The 23,548-nt window shown below is 43.4% G+C and overlaps 1 protein-coding gene across 1 annotated transcript in view; it reads left to right on the plus strand.

The window, feature by feature from the left end:
* The window catches only part of CDH23 (cadherin related 23), a 1,475,307-nt gene that overhangs the window by 1,286,789 nt on the left and 164,970 nt on the right, over positions 1-23,548 (plus strand). Inside the window, exons 40-41 of the mRNA XM_030204991.1 lie at positions 17,068-17,277; positions 20,601-20,708. Of these exons, the coding sequence (XP_030060851.1) occupies positions 17,068-17,277; positions 20,601-20,708 (318 nt within the window). The remainder of the gene's footprint in view (positions 1-17,067; positions 17,278-20,600; positions 20,709-23,548) is intronic.

Below are 23,548 nucleotides of genomic sequence, written 5' to 3' on the forward strand. Positions count from 1 at the left end.
GGTTCCTAACCCTGCGCTCGTATCAAGTCACATCAAACTCAACCAAGTCCAAGGCATGGATACCGGAATGTGGAGTCCCACAAGGATCACCTCTATCGCCAACCATATTCAACCTAATGATGATCCCTCTAGCAAAACTCCTATCAAAACAAAACCTAAACCCATACATATACGCCGACGATGTGACAATATACATCCCATTCAAACAAGACACCAAAGAAATCTCCAACGAAATCAATCAAAGTCTACATATCATGAACACATGGGCAGATGCATTCCGCCTGAAACTAAACGCAGAAAAGACCCAATGTCTGATACTCACCTCCCAATACAACACAACCGAATTCAACGCGATAAACACACCAAACCTAAAACTTCCAATCTCAGAAACGCTAAAAATCCTCGGTGTGACTATCGACCGCCACCTAACACTTGAAACTCACGCAAACAACATAACCAAGAAGATGTTCTTCAGCATGTGGAAATTGAAAAGGATAAGACCATTCTTCCCAAGATTCGTCTTCCGCAGCCTAGTGCAATCCCTCGTCCTCAGCCACTTGGATTACTGCAACTCATTATATGCAGGCTGCAAAGAGCAAATACTGAAGAAGCTTCAAACAGCCCAGAACACAGCAGCCAGGCTCATCCTCGGAAAACCTAAATATGAAAGGGCAAAACCACTGCGTGAGAGACTACATTGGCTTCCACTCAAGGACCGCGTTACTTTTAAAATTTGCACGTTAGTCCATAAGATTATTCACGGTGAAGCCCCAGCGTACATGACTGATTTAATAGACCTACCACCCAGAAACGCCAAAAGATCATCCCGAACTCACCTCAACCTTCACTACCCCACTTGCAAGAGGTTGAAGTACAAGACGATACACGCGTCAACCTTTTCCTACATGAGCACGAAGTCTTGGAATACACTTCCGCGTAACCTAAGAACGATTAGCGAACAAGCCTCCTTCCGTAAACTACTGAAGACTCACCTGTTTGAACAAACTTACGGAAAGAGCCAAAACACTTAGAAACCATACTCACTGTTCACCAACTCAATACACATCCACTTCTGATCCCCCATCCCTCTATCCAGTCAATCATTCACTTACTCACGGAACAATGTACATTATATACCTAGGTTTCTAACAATGCCCTTTTTTCCCATTGTCTCCTTCTAATGTTGATGTCCCATTGTTATACTCCCATTGATATTCGAATGTCTCGCACAACTCTGTTCAATGTAATCCATAACTTAGTCGTATCAAATGTATTTCTATTATTCATGTCTTATTGTAAGCCACACTGAGCCCGCAAATAGGTGGGAAAATGTGGGATACAAATGCAATAAATAAATAAATAAATAAATGATCCATAGATCCTTTAATGACTCCAAGCAACACAGTCTTACACTTTCCTTCCTTTTGTTTCCCCATAAAGGGGAGCAGAATGACATTCTCCTCACTCATCAGGTGCTCCAAAGGGGCAAGATCTGCCCCTTAGGTCATGCCATTTTGGGCATGCACCCACAGCCATTTTCAGCAGCAAAGACACCAAGAAGTAGCTGGAGGCAAGGACCTCACTGATTTCACCCCAGCATCAGGAGTCCGCAGCACTGCCTGCAGAAAAAACCTCCTCAGGCTTGGCAAAGATCTCCAACGTGTTCTGTGGCAAGGACGCCAAGAAGTAGCTGGCAGCAAGGACTTTGCTGATGTCACCTCAGCGTCAGGCAATGGCTCCAGTGCCTGCAGGACAAACTTCTTCAGGCTCTGCAAAGATCTCCTGTTGGGAATAGTTGATAAGACCCTTAACTTCCAACATTATATTTCTGAGATTATTTGAAGAGGCTTCTTCAAACTTAAAATGATATCTTTTTTTATATCAACTCTTTCTTAAATCAGCCCTACATATCCTCATGCACTCACCAGTCATCTCTAACCTAGACTACTGCAACAGCATACTTCATGGAATAAAAACTACCGACTTACACAATCTCCAAGAAACTCAAAACATGACCATAAAACTTTTCACAGGATCTGGTAAATATAATCACATGATGCCCCTTAAGAGAAGAACATTGGCTGTTTGTGACTCATAGAATCTCATTTAAAATCCTTTATATAGAACTTAACATTCATCATTCTAGTTCAAACCAGGGGCGTAGCTACGGGTGGGCCTGGATGGGCCCAGGCCCAACCAATCTCGGATCAGGCCCACCCAGTCTCTAACCCGCCAATCAGTGCCTGTCTTCTCAGGTGCTGGTTAGGCTGCACACAGTGCACAGCAGCATTTCAGTCATGTGCAAACCTGAGTACAGCAGCAACCGTACTAACTTGCTTTATTGTTGCTGCACGGTGCTTAGGAACAAGTCGAGTGTTGGGGCCAGGGGACCTGCTCCGGTAAGGCAGTATGCAGTTAGAGTGACTGTGTGTCTTTATCATCGCGGGTGTGGTTGCTGCACTGCTGCATGCTGGTAACTCTAACCCTTCCCCTTCTCCAGCCTTTGAAAAACAGCAGTGTTTAAACCTGTTAGTCTTTCTATCAAATACAAAGTTACCTAAACTAAACGGCACTCAAAATTGCACTGTACTTTTTAAAGCTCATAAGAAAATGAGCTGTGGTACAGGAAGCTACGGATTCACCCAGTTGCACAGTAGAAAACAAAGTGAGACCCTAGAGTTTAAAATAAGCTGCCAAAAACCTTGATCAACAGAGTGAACGATCCTTAGGAAATGTGGTTTCTGAGACAACCAATCTTTGATATAACATATACTTTTACGATCTTCTAATCCTATTACATCCCCATGGGGCAATGTGCTTAGCAAATTAGGATGATTATCTATGTGTTATTGGAGCACATAGGTCACAGATGACAGATCAGCCACCCCACATGGCAGGAAGTATAGCGTTAACATCCTACAAACGCTTGAGTAGTTCTGATTTCTTTTGTGTCCAAAATGCAGCCTGTGCACACCGGTCTGCTCAGGTCTTCCCCCCCCCCCCCCCCCCCCCCCCCCAGTGCATCAGACAGACACAGTGTGTGTGACTGTGCCCTGCCAGCACTGAGAGCTCCTGGGACTCGGATTTCCTAAGCCTGTGGCAAAGTTGGAATCATGAGTGGAGGACCCAGAATAATTTTCCCAGCAGGCCCAGCACTGATCAACAGGCACTGCAAGCTTGGGCCTCCAGCAGCACAGTCTACACAGACTGCACACCCATCAGGTGCTCAGGAGCAGTAGACCTTTACCTCAGTCTGTAGGAAGCTCAAGCCCAAGTTAAAATAAAAAAAAAAAAAAGAGAGAAAAGAAAAAAATATTTAAATTTATGTGATGGGGGTGGGCTCTGCACTACCCAGGCAAAATGCTGGTGGGTATTTCGGTGGGGATGCTTTTACAGTGCCCAGGTAATAAAATGTTTTATGTTTAATGTTGGTGGGTTTCTGGGCGAGGGTGGGCTCTGCCCAGGATGTAAAAAAGAAAAAAGTTTTATATTTAATGATGGTAAGCATTAGGGGGTGTGTGTGTGTGTGTGTGGTGGGGGGGGGGGGGGGAGATTGGAAAGGGCAAGAGAGATGCCAGACTATGGGGGGACATATAAAAGGTAAGGTAGGACTAATGTCAGGCTACAGGTAGAGATGGGGGGTAGGGAAGGTTATGGTTGATTCTGGGCTATAGGGATGGATTGGGGGGGTAAGGAAGGGTAGGATAGGGCAGGGCTGATGCCGTATACAGGACAATTTCAAATTTTTGGTCCTTTATTCTGTAATTGATGAGGGTTGCATGTGACTGAGGTGAGAGATTCTGCTGGTATGGCATGTAGTTTGCAGGGGCGTATCTGAGGTTCAGCGGTAGGGGGGGCAGGGGCTAGAGTGAGGGGGCACATTATAGCCCCCTCCCGCCGCTGCTGCCAACCCCCCTGCCGTCAACCCCCCCCCCCCCCCCGCCATCACCTACCCCCGCCGAGGTCCGCTTCCTCCTGCCTGCCGGTGCCTTTTACTTCAGCTGGTGGGGGACCCCAACCCCCGCCAGCTGAGGTCTTGTTTAAGTTTTCTTCCTCATGCTGCACTGTAAAAGCTGCATCCCTTCCCTTCCAGTTTTGGACGGAGTCTGACGTCGCAGCACGTTGTACATGCAGGACGTCAACCTGCTGCGACGTCAGACTCCGTACGAAACTGGAAGGGAAGGGAAACAGCTTTTACAGCGCAGCACGAGGAAGAAAACTTAAGACCTCGGCTGGACTGGTGGGGGTTGGGGTCCCCCGCCAGCTGAAGTAAAAGGCACCGGCAGGCAGGAGGAAGCGGACCTCGGCGGGGGTAGGTGATGGCGGTAGGGGGTTCCAGGGCGAAATCTACGGGGGCCCAGGCCCCTGTGGCCCCACGCAGATACGCCCCTGGTAGTTTGTATGGGAGATCTAGGAGTTTGACTTGTCTAACTTTTCCAATGGAACACATATTGCTGTTGTGTATATTCACTGCTACCTTTTTAAAGGTACTGTTATTGGTATTCATGTTCAGAATTGGTGATAAGGTTTGTAATATAGGCTCTGAGAAGCTTCTTTGCAGGATTTAGTGTTGCTTCACAAAGTATCTGACAGTGAAGGAATTTTGTGTTGCTATTACTGAGGTGCTCCCAGAATTTGAATACATTTTTTTTATGGAAAGCTGTAAGAGGAAATATTCTAGTTATATTCTGTATGCTACAGTAGGTGGAAAAAAAATCTTGATGTTCACAATATGATTTTGCATATGTTTATCATTAAGAATTCTTGAACTTTCCTTCATGTGGTTTTTGATTTGTTAACATTTGTGAAAAATTTAAATGTATTAATTTGTGTAAATGAATGGTTATTGAAATGATTATTGAATTGAGAGTTTTATGTTTTCCTTGCAACCTTTTTTTTTTTTAACTAAATGACATTTGAGCTCTTTTTTGATTCTGTCACAGACTGCAGTGTTCAGTGTGTCGCCTAAATGAACACATCTGTTGGGTATGTCCCAGCCACTGATCTAGATTGTGGGGTTTGGGGCTGCAAAGCTTTAGTAGGAAGGTTACTTTATTATGCTTCTGCTACCCACATTTATGGAAGAGATTTATGTTGATGCAGGACAGCTGTTTCCGTGCGCAATAGGCGCACTTTGCGGCTACCACCACTTAGTAAAAGAGCCCCTCAAGTGCACTTTAATTTATACTACTCATACCTATATACATAGTGACCACCCATATTAGCTCTGGGCCCACCCAAAATGTCAAGTCTGGCTACGCCACTGGTTCAAACCTATACCTATCATGTCTGTTAATTCCTTATCTCCTTCTTGCATGCTTAGATCCTCTCATTCCAATTCCCTTGTGGTTCCTTCTGCCATATTTGTTTTGATTTCATCAGGACATGAATCTTCAGTGTGATAGCCCCTTCCCTTTGGAATTTTCTCCTCCAACATCTTCATTTAGAAAGTTCTTATGAAAAGTTTAAAACTCGGCTAAAGGCCTTCCTTTTCACTAATGCTGTTGGCAGCTACCTCTCCTCTGAACTAATGGTTTGCTGGTGGCTGTGCTGGAGGGTACAGTACCTGGACCTGCCTCACAGAACCTACTTTCTTTCTTATCCACTAATGTAGTTCTTTTTCCTTACTCAGCTGCTTCTTTCTAGTATTATTTGAATTATAAACCTCTCTGAAAGAATTCTTAATGGGTGATACAGCAAGAGATAATAAACTTGGAAACTTGGGATAGATAAAACTTCACAAGAACTGTGACAGGAAAATCCAGGTTCCACAGCACTATCATTCTAACAGGATCCTAAAATGCTCCGTCTTTCAGGCTAGGCTGCATGTTCTCCGCTCCTATTTCTGCATGGCCCAGACAAGAGGCCAGCTGGGATTATACCTCTGATGGACTCAGAAAAACTCATTCAGCATCATTATGCAATACCTTTAGACCAGCCAAATATTGCAGTAAAAACCACATATTTCTCGCCTGCAAAATTTTGCAGACCGGGACAAAGCTTTTGAGCACACTACTGCTCTAGCTGAATAGCCTTGAAACAGGAGAATTTTACAGTTTTGATAAGTTGAGCCTTTCCTTCTACTGTACTGTGGCAGGATGGCTCCCTTATGAGCAAAGTTTAGAATTCTGGCAATGACCACTCTGGGTCAGGATGCCACATCCTCAGAGCACCCCAAACTAAGTGCCCATTATCTGAAGAGTAGAAGGGAATTGCAGAACAGTTCAGCTGATAGCCATTTTTCCAGAACACTTCTCAGCTCACCATCGCTTAACGTTTCAGTCAGGCCTACAAATCAGATATAATTTTGATGAGACCTGGTTTTCAGGTCCTCAAGTTTGTCTTCGTATTTATTGATTGTCTATCTTAAATGTTGTAGTTCTGCCAAACTTGACTTACTGCATCCTTTAAAGGCCTCAGGCAATTTTCCAATTCAGATACTCACACGTTCATAATGGCCAGTATTTGATGAGTGATCCAATCTGTTCTGCGAGTTTTATAAATCTATTATTCAAGGCTTTCACCCCACTTCTGATTTTTGTTGTATTAAGCCTGTGTAATACCCCATGGTATGGGTATTACTGAGTCAAGCAGTGTTGGACTTTTCCAGAGGATCTGGCAGGAGGGAGGAGAAGGTAGTTGAGCTTCAGGTGGACAAGGGGAGTCCAGCTTGGAAGCGGGATTGCCTTCCAAGGCCAGAGTGTAGCCCTGAGATGGGCACTGCTGGAAGGAGGACAGCCTAAAGGGTCTGTGCTTGCAAGAATTGGATTGGAAGCTTGGAGTATTGGAAACAGCCTTGAATTTATTCTGTTACAAAAGGATGGGTAAAGGCAGGGCCGGTCTTAGGCCGTGGCGACCGAGGCAGCCACATAGGGTCTCGCGCTTAAGGGGGCCCCGTGCGGCACGCCTCAACTCTGCCTCCAGGCCCGCCCATCCAAGCCTGTCGCTACCTTTTCTCCCGCCGTTGCTTGCCAGTGCCTCTGTGTCTGCCCTGAAATTGTGCTTCTCCCCAGGCTCCGCCCTGCTCTTTTTTCACTCGTCACACAGCGCTGCCATTCACACAGGCAGCTCTGCTCCCCTCCCCTCTGCCGCGTCCATCCGGCCCTACTAAACAGGAAGTGCATCTAAGAGGGACGCGGCAGAAGGGAGGGGAGCGGAGCTGCCTGTGTGAATGGCAGCGCTGCACGACTACCTGCCCAACTCAATTTCGCAGGTGAGTGAAGCGAAAATTAGGAAAGACACTTGATTGATTGCCGATCGCATTGTCAGGTCCGCGGAGACATCCCCCGTCTTTTGCACTCCCCGCCCGGGATCTGACCTGTTGGAGGCTGGGTTGTTGTCGGCTCAGCCCGGGAGGGTACATTTGGGAGAGCTCTACGCTCAGGGGATTGCCTTCTGGAAGCTCCGCATTCTGCGCTCCACGCCTTGAGGCCAAGCCCGGCCTGAGAGGAGCTCACCAGGTTTGGAGAGTTGCGGTCGCGGAGGCTCGGGCCTGGGCACGCAGGGCCTGCGGCGTGGTGGTCGTGCCTTCTTCCACGCCATAGCGCCCGACGAGCGGTGAGCCGGAATGTGATCCGTGACGGGTTCGGCGATAACATCCACCCTGGGATTACCAGCTGTTGACCATCTCTCACGTGCAAGTCACCCGCGCTTGCCCTCACCCCTCTACTAACGGCAGCCGCAGTTTTCTTCTCTATAAGCAGCTGTTCGATCCATCACTGCTGCGCTTTAAAAATCTAATCTAACAGGCAATCAAATCGCTCTGATAACCCTCGCTGAATTTTGCTCTCTCCCAAAATTCAACATCCAGTACTGTTTTTGTCCTATCAGAGAAATCTTTGTTCTTATACCTGTTTCTCCTGCACTCTGGTTCCTGCACTACTACTACTAGAGGACTCTCTGCTTCCTGATTCTGAATATTACTTTCTCCTATCATCCAGCACTGTACTGTCTTGCCAAAGGAATCTCTGTCTCCTGCACTTGAATATTGCATTCTGTTCCTGTACTGTTACCTGCTGAAACTTTGTTCCCTGCACCTGAATACTGCCTTCTCCAATTAGTCAATACTTTATTACCTTACCAGAGGAATTCACTTGAATTATTGCTGTTATTTAACTGATATTTGCTTTAATTGCAGACAATTGTGCTTAGCAGTTGCTATTGAGATCCATTTGAAACCACCATTTGATTATAACTGTATTAAAAATTATCTAATCATAACTAGGGCCAACCACCATAACACACCTATCAATTAACCTCACATAAATCCTGACTGATACCAAAATGGAAATAACTAAACTGATTCTTATAATCTACTCCTTATCCATGATACATCACATATTAACCACACTCCTTACTGTCTCCAAGAGCATACCTACATTACTCAATACTAATACTTCACCTACCAATATTTTATCTTACCAAAATAAATGTAACCAGATTAATGGAAGATCCACTACATGAAGACAAAATCAATATAAAGGAAAGAAAGGACCAAACATACCTAAAATACAAGATAATTAATACATACAATTTTAATACCTTGGGGTGGAGCTAGGGTGTGGGGTGGGGCTAGGGTAGGTGGAGCTAGGTGGGGCAGGGCTAGGATGGGGCCCCACCAAGTTGGTCTGCACAGGGCCCCACACTTGCTAAGACCGGCCCTGGGTAAAGGACAGGTAAATATGTACAGCTTTGAATTACATGGAGAGGGAAGAAGAAGTGTCAAGATTACCACAACTGATCTTGAATAAAACAGTGTATAAAGAGTTGGAGGGTTGACTGCTGGTTGCAGTTGTTCCAGTAAAGTTGATATTGGTTTTGATAAAGCTATTTGGTAAGTGACGTCACATAAAAGGTCTCAGGTACACATCTCACCATTACTTCCTTATATTGCATGGTGAGCCCACCAAAAACCTTCTGTACCCAACTGTACACCACTGCAACAGCCCTTATGGCTGCAGGTGTCACCTATATGCAGGTACAGTAGGTATTTGGTGAATTTTGGAGGGCTCCCACTTTCCAATACAAATGTAAAAGTTAGGGTGTGATATAGGTCTGGGTCCCCTTCTCTACAATGCACTGCACCTACCACTAGGCTACTCTAGGGTCCTGACTGCTGCTCAAAAAGGACTGGCCATAACATCTGGTGCTGCCCTGTTAAGTGCCACTGAATATTGGAAGTTAGATGGCCTCAAGCGAGTTAAGCATGCCCGCTTAAATCACTTTGAATATCAGGTGGTAAATGGTTTTACAACACAATACAAACAGCTAAATAAAACCTAAAGCACAAAAGCCCATAGAGCCTCCCTCTCCACTTTCCCAACCAAATGCTCCCACCCCAACCTTCACACAATTATCCCCCTAACCTGCTCTTGTCAGCATCCTTCATCTCACATGACCCATTCCAAAAGCCTACTGAAATATCCATGCTTTTAGTCCTTTGCAGCACTCAAGAAAAAGATCTAGGTGTCATTATAGACAATACACTAAAATCTTCTGCCCAGTGTGTGGCAGCTGCCAAAAAAGCTAACTTTAGGAGAGGGATGCAAAATATTATAATGCCTCTGGTATTGCTCCATGGTGTGACCTCACATTGAGTATATTGCATTCAATTCTGGTCGCCGTATCTTAAAAAAGATAATGCGGAATTAGAAAAGGTTCAAAGAAGAATGACCAAAATGATAAAAGGGATGGAAAACCTCCCAAATGAGGAAAGGCTAAAGAAGTTAGGGCTCTTCAGCTTGGAAAAGAGACAGCTGAGGGGGGATATGATTGAGGTGTATAAAATATGTAGAACGGGTAAAAGTGAATCAATTTTTCACTCTTTCAAAAAGTACAAAGACCAGGGGTACTCAATGAAATTACATGGAAATACATTTAAAACAAATATGAGGAAATATTTTTTCACTCAAAGAATAGTTAAGCTCTGGAACTCGCTGCCGGAGGATGTGGTAACAGCGGTTAGCGTGTCTGGGTTTAAAAAAAGGTTTGGACACGTTCCTGGAGGAAATGTCTATAGTCTGTTATTGAGATGGACATGGGGGAAGCCATTGCTTGCCCTGGGATTGGTACCATGGAATGTTGCTACTAATTGGGTTTCTGTCAGGTACTTGTAACCTGATTAGCCACTGTTGGAAGCAGGGTACTAGGCTAGATGGACCATTGACCTGACTCAGTATGGCTGTTCTTATGTTTGCGTAACCTGAGATAATTTCAGCTCCTCTCTCAGGGCTGTTCATTCTACCACTCTGTACCCCTATCACTAAAGTTTTTATTCCTAATAGAGGTAAAACTGACCTTCGACATGATAGTAGTTCCAACATCCCATGCTGTATTGTGACAAGGGAATAAAAACTAAGTTTTGCACCAAGATACTGGTACATACCTTGTACAGTGCAAAATGCACCATACATAGTACCTTAAATTGTACCCTGGCCACAGTCAGTATCCATTGATGATGCATCAACAATGGTTTAATATGGTCCCACTTAGAAATCTTCTCCAAAAGTTTAACAAACATATTTTGCGCTATTAAACCTTTGGGAGGCCTAAATACAACAAATACAATAATCTCATGTACTCACCTTCCAGGCACAAATCAAGGTGGCAAGACTATCCTGTGAAGTATAGCTTAAGCTTATGAATTAAGTAGAGCTGGAAAAAGTAGAACTTTACTATTGCTCCAGTTTGAGCCTTCATTCTCAATTGACCATCACATAACACCTTCAAACTGGTCAATTACTACTACTATTTAGCATTTCTATAGCGCTACAAGGCGTACGCAGCGCTGCACAAACATAGAAGAAAGACAGTCCCTGCTCAAAGAGATTACAATCTAATAGACAAAAAATAAAGTAAGCAAATCAAATCAATTAATGTGTATAGGAAGGAGGAGAGGAGGGTAGGTGGAGGCGAGTGGTTACGAGTCAACAGCAATGTTAAAGAGGTGGGCTTTCAGTCTAGATTTAAAGATGGCCAAGGATGGGGCAAGACGTAGGGGCTCAGGAAGTTTATTCCAGGCGTAGGGTGCAGCGAGACAGAAGGTGTGAAGTCTGGAGTTGGCAGTAGTGGAGAAGGGAACAGATAAGAAGGATTTATCCATGGAGCGGAGTGCACGGGAAGGGGTGTAGGGAAGGACGAGTGTGGAGAGATACTGAGGAGCAGCAGAGTGAGTACATTTATAGGTTAGTAGAAGAAGTTTGAACAGGATGCGAAAACGGATAGGGAGCCAGTGAAGCGACTTGAGGAGAGGGGTAGTATGAATAAAGCAACCCTGACGGAAGACGAGACGGGCAGCAGAGTTTTGAACTGATTGGAGAGGGGAGAGGTGACTAAGTGGGAAGCCAGCAAGAAGCAGATTGCAGTAGTCTAAACGAGAGGTGACAAGGGTGTGGATGAGGGTTTTGGTAGAGTGCTCGGAAAGAAAGGGGCGGATTTTACGGATGTTGTAAAGAAAGAAACGACTGGTCTTGGCGATCTGCTGGATATGAGCAGAGAAGGAGAGAGAAGAGTCAAAGATGACCCCAAGGTTTCGAGCTGAGGAGACAGGGAGAATGAGAGAGCCATCAACAGAAATAGAAAACGGGGGGAGTGGGGAGGTGGGTTTGGGGGGAAAAATGAGAAGCTCGGTTTTGGTCATGTTTAATTTCAGGTGGCATTGAGACATCCAGACAGCAATGTCAGACAAGCACGCTGAAACTTTGGTTTGGATGCAAGGTGAGATATCAGGGGTAGAAAGGTAGATTTGGGAGTCATCAGCATAGAGATGGTAGGAAAAGCCATGGGATAAGAATTTAGACTTGAAAGGGCCCTATTCATGCATGTTACATATCGCAATTTATTTCTTTATTTATTGCAGACTTACTATACTGCTTTTAGCTGACAAAGCAGGACAAAGTGGTGTACAGATAAAAACACAAAGACTATAAAGAAAGGAACTATAAAATCAATAGGAAAGAAACCATTCATATCAACATTCCAATAGTAGAAACATTAAAAGAACACAATGCATTAAAAAAAAAACAGACAGGCTAATAGAAAGGCATGAAGAGAGGCAGATGGAGGACCCACCTGAGAGAAACCGTTTACAGATCAGCCAGGATATGCCTGCTGAAATATGGTTATTTCAACAGGCATATCTTGGCTGATCTGTAAGATTCTGATCTTCCTGAAAATACACATTTGTATATTTATTTATTTATATTCTGCATTTATATCCCACATTTTCCCACCTCTTTGCAGGCTCAATGTGGCTTACAAATACCGTAGTGGCGATCGCCATTTCCGGAATAAGAAATACAGAAGAATGTTCCAATCAGAGTATATAGAGTACACAGTAAATTAGAATAAAATCGGTAATCAATACATTTCAGGTGCTGAAATCAAGGGTAGTGAAAAGCATTCAATAATGACAATGTGATAAAGTAACCAAAATAAGAGTCAATCACATCCGTCCAATAACCAAACTAATGAGGCCACATACAGATTAAAAAGTGTATGAGATCAGATAACAGGGATCTCTGGCGGATGCCTGCCTCAGTGGGTGGAAACTAGACCTAGCCCACTGATGGAAGATGCTTTGGGAGCAGTCCTCCAGTTAGGATGTATACCATGTTAGTACCATACCACAGAATCCAACTCCTTCAGACGGGATAACAATCTGCCATAATGCACAGTATCAAAGGTCACTTACAGATCAAGCTGGATCCACAAATCATCTGCAAACTGGCCAGCATGCCTTTGAATCCCATCCTCCAAAGTCAATAGCACTGCCTCTGGGCTTTATCCCATCCAAAAGCCAGATGAAAAGGCTGCATCTTATCCAAGAAAACACTTAATTGACTTAATACTCCTTGATCCATTACCATTGGAAACACCAGCAGGTTTGAGATGGGTGTGTATGCTGCTGGCCATCTCTGAAATCCTGACCTTTCTTCAGTATGGGGGAATTACTGCCCTCTTCAGGCATGAAGGCTACACCCCTTCAAAAAAGATTGATTAACTAGGTGCACATATAATGAACCTATCTGCTTTGCCAAATATCCAAGCCACTGAATGGGAAGTCTATCTAAAGGGCAAGCAGATAATTTCAAACAACCAATGATCCTAGCGATCTCTAAAGTGGAAAACATTTTAAACTGTCAACTAACTATTGCTTCCCAAAGGAAGTAAAATTCCTTGTTGTGCCATTGTACCTATTCTGGAACCAGAGGCACTTTAGCAATCATGGACCAGGACATCATTCTGCTGTAGTAGAGATGGACACGCAACAGATGGAAATAGCCTAGCTATATTTAAATTCAAAGTAAGATCGAAATTCTTCACTTGTGGTGGATTCCAGCAGTGGCCCTCAAGAGCTATTATCACTCTGCCCAAGCTGTCTCATGCTCCAGAAAAACTCCTTTGACCTGTGGGCCAAAACATTAATAAACTTGTTAATATGTACCCACTTCACCTCTGGACTTGGTGTGTTAAAACATCCAGAAGGAGGTACACTGCTGCTTGTCAACCACACTTCTCTACTTGCACCACTGCCTCTCCCAATGACATAGTTATTGCTAGCTATTTTTAACCCTGCATGGAACCAGCTTTCCTGCTGAAACTAGCCAATGAAAAAAATAAGTATATTTTACAGTTCTTATGCTTCATCACTTTTCACAGAATGTTATCATTGTCCACATCTGTCACTCTTCACTATTTTCACTAATTTGTGATGCTAGTCACTTATAAATGTAAAACCATACTTTGGGTATACCCACAATATTACTGTCCACACAATCACACCATCATTTATTAATAAATAGTCTTCATAATTTCACATGACTATTTTTTTAGCCTAGTGGTTAGTGCAGTGGAATTTGATCCTGGGGAACTGAGTTCGATTCCCACTGCAGCTCCTTGTGACTCTGGGCAAGTCACTTAACCCTCCATTGCTCCTGGTACTAAATAAGTACCTGCATATATGTAAACCGCTTTGAATGTAGTTGCAAAAACCTCAGAAAGGCAGTATATCAAGTCCCATTTCTCCTTTCCCCTTCCCCTATCTGTGCCAATTTTTTATCATTATGAATATCAATTTATCATGTATCACTATTTATTTATTTATTCATTTGTGTATGTATTTATTTAAGCTGTGGGTTTAATTTTTATGTTTTTAGACTGCTGAGGAAGACATTGTGCCAAAACACGGCCCGTGTAGGGTCTTTTGGGTCAGCTTACTTTGGCAAATAAACTCTTGAGTGCTCTTACTATTTATTTATTTATTTGTCTTGGTCATTTAGAACTTTCCCTACTTTCACCCGTGTTGAAAACTGCTTCTGCACAGTAGCTTAGCTAGGAATTTTGAACAGGGAGTCCATGTCACACCGCATCTCCCTCCCTTCTCTCTCCTGCTGCTCCCCACCACCTACCCCCTGTGTCTTAAAATCACCTTCAGTCTTCGCCTGGGCAGTGCCAGCAGCACTCATAGGCTTGCCTGCAACCTGCAAAAGCATATCTAGCTTGGTTGCTACCCAGGGTAGAGCACCCCTTCTTCCAGGCATGCCACCCTGCCGCCTCCTGCCATCCCTGCCAGTGTAGTAAATTTAAAACAAATCGGAGAAAATATTTCTTCACCCAACGTATAATTAAACTCTGGAATTCGTTGCCGGAGAAAGTGGTGAAGGCGGTTAGCTTAGCAGAGTTTAAAAAGGGGTTGGACGGTTTCCTAAAGGACAAGTCCATAAACCGCTACTAAATGGACTTGGGAAACATCCACAATTCCAGGAATAACATGTATAGAATGTTTGTACGTTTGGGAAGCTTGCCAGGTGCCCTTGGCCTGGATTGGCCGCTGTCGTGGACAGGATGCTGGGCTCGATGGACCCTTTGTCTTTTCCCGGTATGGCATTACTTATGTACTTATGTACTTATGTCTCCCTCCAAGCAGTAAAAGGTGCCTTGAGCAATCACACAGCTGTCGGCTCTGCCTGTCCCTTTCGCAGAACAGGACGTTGATGTCAGAGGGGAAGTTGACATCAGAGGGGGCAGGGGACAGGCGGATCTGACAGCTGCTCAACTGTTCAGTGACCCCCTTTACTGCCTATACCCAGGGCACATCGCACCCATCACCCCGCCCTTGGTGCACCAATGCTCTGAACCATTCCGCCATTCAGAAAACAGGAAGTTGCGTCAGAAGCAGCGGGACGGTTCAGAGAGAAAGCCCCAATGCAGGCCACAGGCAGCCTATGAGTGCTGCTGGCATTGCCCGAGTGAAGACTGGAGGTGATATTAAAGTATGGATGGGAGCGGGAGAGGGAGGGGAATAGTGTGAGCTTTGTAGGGCAAGGAAGGGGAGAGATGCAGCAGGGGGGAGGGTAGAAGGGAGGGACTGACAGGGGGTGCATATACAACAAATGCACCTTGAATGGAAACGCCACTGCTTCTGCAGGATCTCGTGCCCTCAACAGCATGAGAAGAAGCTGAGCTCAGAATTCAAACACAGGTTTTTGGCACACAGCACTGCACTGACGGACAGCCTCTAAATCTTATACTGGTGAGCTGTAAGTCTATGTCCATTCCTGGCAGGTAATGGAAAGTAAGGGTCCCTTTTATTAAGCTGCAGTAGGGCTAACACGCAGGTAGTGCATGCCAAATCGACACTACTGCCTGGGTAGCACAGGAACCCAGCAGAAATTCGACGTTGGCATGTACTATTTCCCATGGTAAAAAATATTTTTCTAATTTCTAACACGGGGGGGGGGGGGGGCTTCCCGGCAGTAATCAGCAGCATGGCCACATTAGTGCACACTGCATGAATACCGCGCAAGTACCATGTGAACAGTTACCGCTAGGTCAATGGGTAGTGTTAAGGGCTCAGGCAGTAAATAGCTGTGCGCTACTTTTCATATTAGCGCACAGCCATATACTGCCCCAATTTAAAAAAGCCTTTTTTTCCCAGCCATGTTAAAAAAATTGTCCAGCACGTGCCAATTTCATGCATCCGGACTATCACAGGCCACTTTTTACCATAACTTTGTAAAAGGACCCCTAAGTATCTACAACATAGTAGTGACTGCAATGAAATGGAAGAATGAGTGACAGGAACTCAAGGTTAAAATCTAAAAGTCGTGGTGTATCTGTAAGTATATCAGTTTTGTGGACTATAAGCAGTATATATGCGCTTTATTTTAAATTCAGCTGTGTTGAGGGATGTTAAAATTATGTATCACTTTTTCACCAGCATCACTAAAATCAAAAAAACTGGAGAATTTTTAAGACTATGAATGAAAATTGGAACTTTTGAAAGACAGATAAAACTATATTACTTATGTACTTATATAGGGCTCCTTTTACAAAGCCGCATTAATGATTTCGGCACAGCAAATGCAATGAAGTTCATTCAATTCCTATGGACTTTGTTGAATTTGCTGTCAGGGGCGTAGCCAGAGAACAGATTTTGGGTGGGCCTAGGCAAGAAGTGGGTGGGCACCAAGTGTTCTCCTCCCCCCCCCCACACCCCCCCCCCCCCCCCAATATCTCAGCTGACGGGAAAAAACTTCTTTCCACCTTAGCAGTCTGCAGCAGGCAGGCGATGAAAACTGAGCATGCGCAGATGCCGGTATAGTGGAGAGTAGCGTTTTCGTTACCATCGGGGGAAGACTTCAGCTGGCGGAGCTTGGGATCCCCACCAACTACCGCTAAACGTGTGCTACTGTTGGGTGGGCATGAGCCTCAAGTGGATGGGCCCCAGTCCACCCAGGCCCACCTGTGGCTACGCCACTGTTTGCTGTACTGGAATCACTAGCACGGCTTTGTAAAAGGAGCCCACAGTCTGTCTATTATTCTTTCTGAAGTCTTTTTCCTCCATGATTATATACATTTCAAGTTTCAGTATTGGTTGTTGTCACTCATTGTCAAAGTAGTAGATCTGATTTATTTTGAGTGTGATAGTACTGTTTGATCTACTAATATCTTTAATGAATTATTAGTAAATGTAAGTACCCCAGCCTAATATTACTGATACCTAATGTTTTAACAACCTAATGTCTCCTGTCTTTTTTCTGCCACCATGGTTCTTCCTCTCTGTAGGTCACCATAGGAGTGCGTATTTTGGATATTAATGATAATGACCCTGTACTTTTAAATCTGCCACTGAATATAACCATCAGTGAGAATACACCAGTTTCTACCTCTCTCCTCCGTATCCTTGCCAGTGATGCTGATAGTGGACGAAATGCTATCCTGACCTTCAACATAACAGCAGGAAATGTGGAAAATGCCTTTTATATTCATGAGACTGTAAGGATTTTTTTTATTGCTTATGGGTGTTGAGTTGAATTATAAGGGTAATCAAAGGAGTAGTGTAGACAATTGACATTTCCAAAGGCAAGAGGGAGTCAAAGAATGTCATACACAAGATTTATTCATGAACAATCACTAATCGACTCGACACAGAGCCGTGTTTTGGCGCTAACTGCACCTGCCTCAGGAGTCTGTGGTGATGTTGTGGAAAAATAAAAACATGTTTGTGTAGACATGCAGGTAAAAGCAACCTGTATATTTTGAACAAGGCTGTTTCCTCTGCTGCGTCCCCGCAAGCAGTGATAGCAAGGCTGTTTCCTCTGCCGCATCCCCGCAGTCAGCGATAGCAAGGCTGTTTCCTCTGCCATTATCCCAGAGAATAGATCCAATACACTGAATCCCAATTAGGATATTGTCGGGGGATGGGGGAGGGGAATCTTTAAGAAGTCACCTAGACTTAGATGGCAAGAACATGCATAAATGCTAGTATTCAAGTCATGTACACGTGTATGTTGAGACCTTGCTGTTAACATTAGTGACAAAAGTAAGGGCATTACTTGCGACAGGCCATACTGCTCCAGTTTGACATATCCGCAGCATTTGATATGGTGGATCACATATTTTTGCTTCCTAAACTTGAAACAATTGGCATTCCAGGGCCAGTTTTGAACTGGTTTGAACTGGTTTGAGAAATTCTTGACCAATCAGAGATATTTAGTTCAGATGAAAGGGAATATATCAAATGCTTGGCAACCAACCTGTGGGGTTCCACAGGGATCACCGTTGTCACTAAGGGGGTATTTTACTAAGGCACGCTGAAAAATGGCCTGCAGTAGTGTAGATGTGTGTTTTGGGCGCGAGCGCAGAATCATTTTTCAATGCACCTGTAAAAAATGCCTTTTTTTATTTTTGCTGAAAATGGACGTGCGGCAATATGAAAACTGCCGCGTGTCCATTTTGGGTCTGAGACCTTACTGCCAGCCACTGACCTAACGGTAAGGTTTCATATGGTAACCGTTCGGTAATCGTCTACATGCTTAGAATGACGATTACCGTCCGGTTTTTGCCAAGCACCAGAAAATAGAAATTATTTTCCGGTGCATGTAGTGGACGCGCATCAAAAATGAAATTACTGCAAGGTCCAAGCGGTAGCCGGGTGGTAACTCAAAACTGACGCGCGTTGGGCGCACATAGGCGCCTATGCGGCTTATTAAATGGGCCCCTAGTTCTTTTTAATATTTTTATGAGTACTCTAAAGACTCTTTCTTTATCTGTAGACAAAGTAAATCTGTCATATGCAGGTGACATGTTTATGTTGGTACAAGAATGTAGCAACTTCAGTTCTGTTTCATCTAAAATATCTGTGTGCATAGAGAAACTCAAACTTTGGGCAATGTCTTCTAAGTTAAAGCTAAATGCAAGTAAAACAAAGTTCCTTTGGTTTACTAATCATGTGAAATTTTACCAGAGGCAATTCAAATTGGTCAAAATGAACAATTGACAGCTGAGAGGTCTTCTAGAGTACTAGGAGTAATTTTAGCATTTGAAACACAGATTAATAGCCTTTTTAGCACTGTCTTTCTCAAGTTAAGACAATTACAAATTGTATAATCATATTTTTATGAACACCATTTTAGACTATTATAGTGTACTGTACCTGGGCATATCGGTGAAATTGTGAAATCGTTTACAATTGCTACAAAATACAACAGGTCACATGATTTTTAGATTAAACAAATTTGATCATGTGTCACCACTTTTAAAGGAGCTGCACTGGCTGCTCTCATTACAAGCGCATATGATTTTTAAAATTTTATATGGTCTAACCTCACCACAGTTTTTTTTTTCGCCTAGTCTGTTTGGGTTGAAGTTTACATCGATTCGACCTACTTAGTCCATCTTTTAAGGGAATAAAATTTTAAAAGGTCTTGGAAAATTCTTTTTCCTATCAAGTTGTTCAAGCTTGGAATAATTTACCACTATGTTTTAAAAAATCAATCCTCCTATGTATCATTTCGTAGGGATTTAAAAACCTTTTTATTTGACAAAATTGTGACATCAATTGCCTAAGCTTTGTGAATTTAACTATAATGTGTAATTGTAATTTGTCATGATAATTTTAGCTTGTAAGCCGCTTTCAGACCTTAACAGGGAATACGCAGGTTAGAAATATCAGTTTAGATTAGACTAGATTAGATTTTTTAGCTACACACAATATTCAATGGTGTATACCATGTAGGTAGGCATTCATAAAGGTGGAACTTGGGCAGGTGGGGCGTACATTTACATGCATAGATTATAAAATATTATAATGTATATGCATTCTTAAACCTAGACACCAGCTCTAAGGCTGCTATAAGTGATTGTGCCTAAAATATAGGCACATTTTTCAACTATTGCACTAGTTTCTGTAAAGAAAAGTAGGTACCTACTTTTCTTTAGAGAATAGGATCCAATTAGGCCTAAAAATAGACGCCTTTTATAGAATTGGCATCAAGAGACCTCATGATACTATCTTCAAACAAAAGCAGGATACATATAATATAAGGCAAAAAAAAATATCCAGATGTTCAGCATCAGTATCCAGATAGTGGCCGGCACTGAATATCTGCTTGGGGAGGAAAAGTCAATGAACTAGAGAAAGAAGGACAATGGCAGAAAAAGAGAGAACTGGGGGAAAGAAGGGGTATGGACTTGAGAGATACATAGAGATTCTGAAGGCAACAGAGGGAGCGACAGCTAATCTGGAAAGTGTCAAATATTAATATTATGTGTTATCATGATGGTTAATACATTTGCTAATAGTTGATGTTAATGAGATGAAAACGAGGCACACATTAACAGAGATGGTAAAGTATGTATATAAAAGTATATAGGCTAAGGCAGACAGTGACGCAAAAATATAACTACTTAACTATCACCTCCAGGAGGTGTAATTACATTTTCAGCATTAATGCTTCTAAGTTATATTTTGCACCTTATAATGAGTGTTATTTTTTGCTGCATTAATAGGTGATAAACTGCATAGCATGCTTTTGCATTTTGTTTTCTATTTAGTATACATGCTACGGAAACCTGTATATACATTTAGCGGGATGGAGCAGGGCAGTTTTCAGTTTACGCGGATGCATGATGGTTTACTCAAGTAAACGGCTTTGAAAATTGCTTTCCCCATGAAGAACGGTAGTAACAATGAAACGAGGCAACAGACCCTAGAAAACACGTCTGTAATCTGGTGAATCTGGAGAACTCAGTGCAGCCGTGACGTCCTTATCATCTGACTTCGTTGACGATCTTGCTGGTTTTTGTCTTATGTGTAGACTGGTGCTATCTACGTAAACCGCCAGCTGGACAGAGAAAAGGTTCCCGAATACAGGCTGACCATCACTGTGAGAGATAATCCGGAGAATATGCGCAACTCCAGAAGGGTAATGGCAGACCGCGCCTAACAGTAACTTTCATTATCCTTCTGTGCATATATTCTAATATCACTAATGCAATATAGCATAGTTTTTGTAATGTTTTATTAATTTTCTTCAACTGGTGTATAGCAGAAGCAGAGCCAGGATGAGGCAAGTTGATGGCGTGGGGGGAGCGAGAGTGGACTTCCACCAGCGCCGGCATACATTTTCACTGCAACAGGATGACAAAAATAGGCGCCGGCAGAACTCCGTTTGGGGGAGCAGCTGCTCCCCTGGCGCCCCACCTAGCTATGCCACTGGTGTATAGCAATATAGCTCATAAACTTTCAAAAGTGCTTATGTTTAGGTTCACATGTAATAATCTCTGTAAATCCTCATGCTGTCTTCCACATGCTAATTCCACTTAAGAATGTGCATTTGTTAGCATGCATATGGACTGTTACTGTGCCCTAAAAAAATGTAAAGGTCCTTTTACTAAACCGTGTTGAGCACTTACCTCCGAATTCTGTGTAGGTCGCCCAAAGTTTGGTGCTGATCCCAGATCTGTGTGTACACTAATTAGTTAATTATACGGTCTGTGCCAGAGCTGGTGGTGGGAGACAGGGATAGTGCTGGGCAGACTTATACGGTCTGTGCCCTGAAGAGCTTAGGTACAAATCAAAGTAGGGTATACACAAAAAGTAGCACACATGAGTTGTCTATTTGGGCAGACTGGATGGACCGTGCAGGTCTTTTTCTGCCGTCATCTACTTTGTTACTTACCTCCGAATTCTGTGTAGGTCGCCCAAAGTTGGGTGCTGATCCCAGATCTGTGTGTACACTAATTAGTTAATTATGCGTTAAGTATCAATAATTAGTGTTAATAAGCACTTATCCCCAGATTCTATATAGCTCGCTGAAATCGGCGCAGATTCTATAACAATGTGTGAAATTTAACAAGCTTAACAAGCTAATGAGCACCAATAACAGCATTTAACAAGCAATAATGAGCACTAATTGGCACTGATTAGAATTTAGGCGCATAACTCTCTAAGCATAGTCTATATATGTGCACTGAACTTCTAATGTACACAGGCAAAAAGGGGTATGGTTATGGGCAGGGAAATGAGCATTTTGTGTGTGTTCTGAAATTTTCAGGCCTATTTATAGAATATGGCCCAGTGCGCCTAAATCTATGTGCACTCATCAAATCCACTAATTATATGTACTCTAAATATACCACACTAATTTATTCTTTGAATATCCCCATTCAACCTCATTAGATCTCACATGTCACTCCATCCAAATCTTAAACATCAAATCATCTAATTCAACTATATATGATTGTCCCAGGATTTAATTAATCCAAAATAGTCCACCGCAGGTGCCGAACATCGGGCACTCCACTTAGTACTCCATGACCATGTCCCAATCACAAAAGTCCACTGTCCAATCAGTGTAAAAAATTCATTAGATGAAAAATACAACGTTCACAGATGAAAAACGATGTACGACAAAGGAGTAAACAGATGTTCAGCTGTGATCTCGATCTCAAACACCATCAGATGTGAAATCTTCACCGCTTCCAATTTTTATATGGAGATCCTTCAGAGTTTGAATTGCTCCATTTATTCACCATCCAACCATCTATCTATAAAACCTTACTTTCCCAGGGATTCATTCATTCCACAACATGATCCAGACCATGGTGTTAACCCATGTAGACTACTGCAATAGTATTTATGTAGGCTGCAAAGATCAAATCATAAGAAAACTACAGACAGCACAAAACACGGCTGCCAGACTCATCTTCGGAAAAACACGCTTTGAAAGCGCGAAACCCCTCCTAAGAAGCTTACATTGGTTTCCTATTAACGCTTGCATAACATTCAAAATAAGCATAATAGTCCACAGAATCATCTACGGAATCGCATCAGATTAGATGACGGAACTTATCGATCTACCATTAAGAAACGTGACGAGAACAGCAAGAACCTACCTTACCCTTCACTACCCCAATTGCAAAGGTATAAAATACAAATCTTCACATGCCACCAGCCTCTCCTTTATAGGCACACAACTTTGGAACTCACTACCCAAAGACCTGAAACTCACAGAAAACTACCTACAATTCAGAAAAAAAAATGAAAACACATTTTTTCAAGAAGTCTTTCCCCCCTGGATCTGCCTAATCCCACACCACCATACATCACGAAAAGTTCAGAAATGGAAAACAATAATATTAACCTCTCTCAATATCTCTATATATAATTTGTACCTTCAACGTTCTCTGGCTGGCTGGCTGGCTGGCTGGGTTCGTAACATTCTGACGTCAGCAAGCCTCCAGTGTTCCCTTCCTTCTCACTGTCCCGCCCTCATGTAAAGACGAAATGACATCAGAGGGTAGGACAATGAGAGGGAAGGGAACGCTGGAGGCGAGCTGATGTCAGGATTTTACGAACCCAACTGAAAGCAGCAATGGAACACTGGACATGGAGGGGATGACAAAATTGAGGGACATCGAGGAGAGGAGAGGGCAGGGCAGAGGAGAATCGACATGGATGGGATGAGAGGAGCGGAGAGAATCGCAGGACAAGGATGGAAGGGCAGGGCAGAGGAGAATCACTGGACATGGAGGGGATGGGAGGTGAGGGGAGAATCGGGGGACATGGAAGGGAAGACAGGGCAGAGGAGAATTGCTGGACATGGAGGGGAGGTCAGAATCACGGGACACCAAGGGGAGGGCAGTGCAGAGGAGAATCACTGGACATGGAGGGGAGGCCAGAATTGCAGGACACGGAGGGGACGGCAGGGCAGAGGAGGATCACTGGAAATGGAGGGGAGGCCAGAATCATGGGACATAGAGA

Source organism: Microcaecilia unicolor, chromosome 5 (genome assembly GCF_901765095.1).
Source record: "Microcaecilia unicolor chromosome 5, aMicUni1.1, whole genome shotgun sequence".
In the NCBI taxonomy this organism is placed as follows: Eukaryota; Metazoa; Chordata; class Amphibia; order Gymnophiona; family Siphonopidae; genus Microcaecilia; species Microcaecilia unicolor.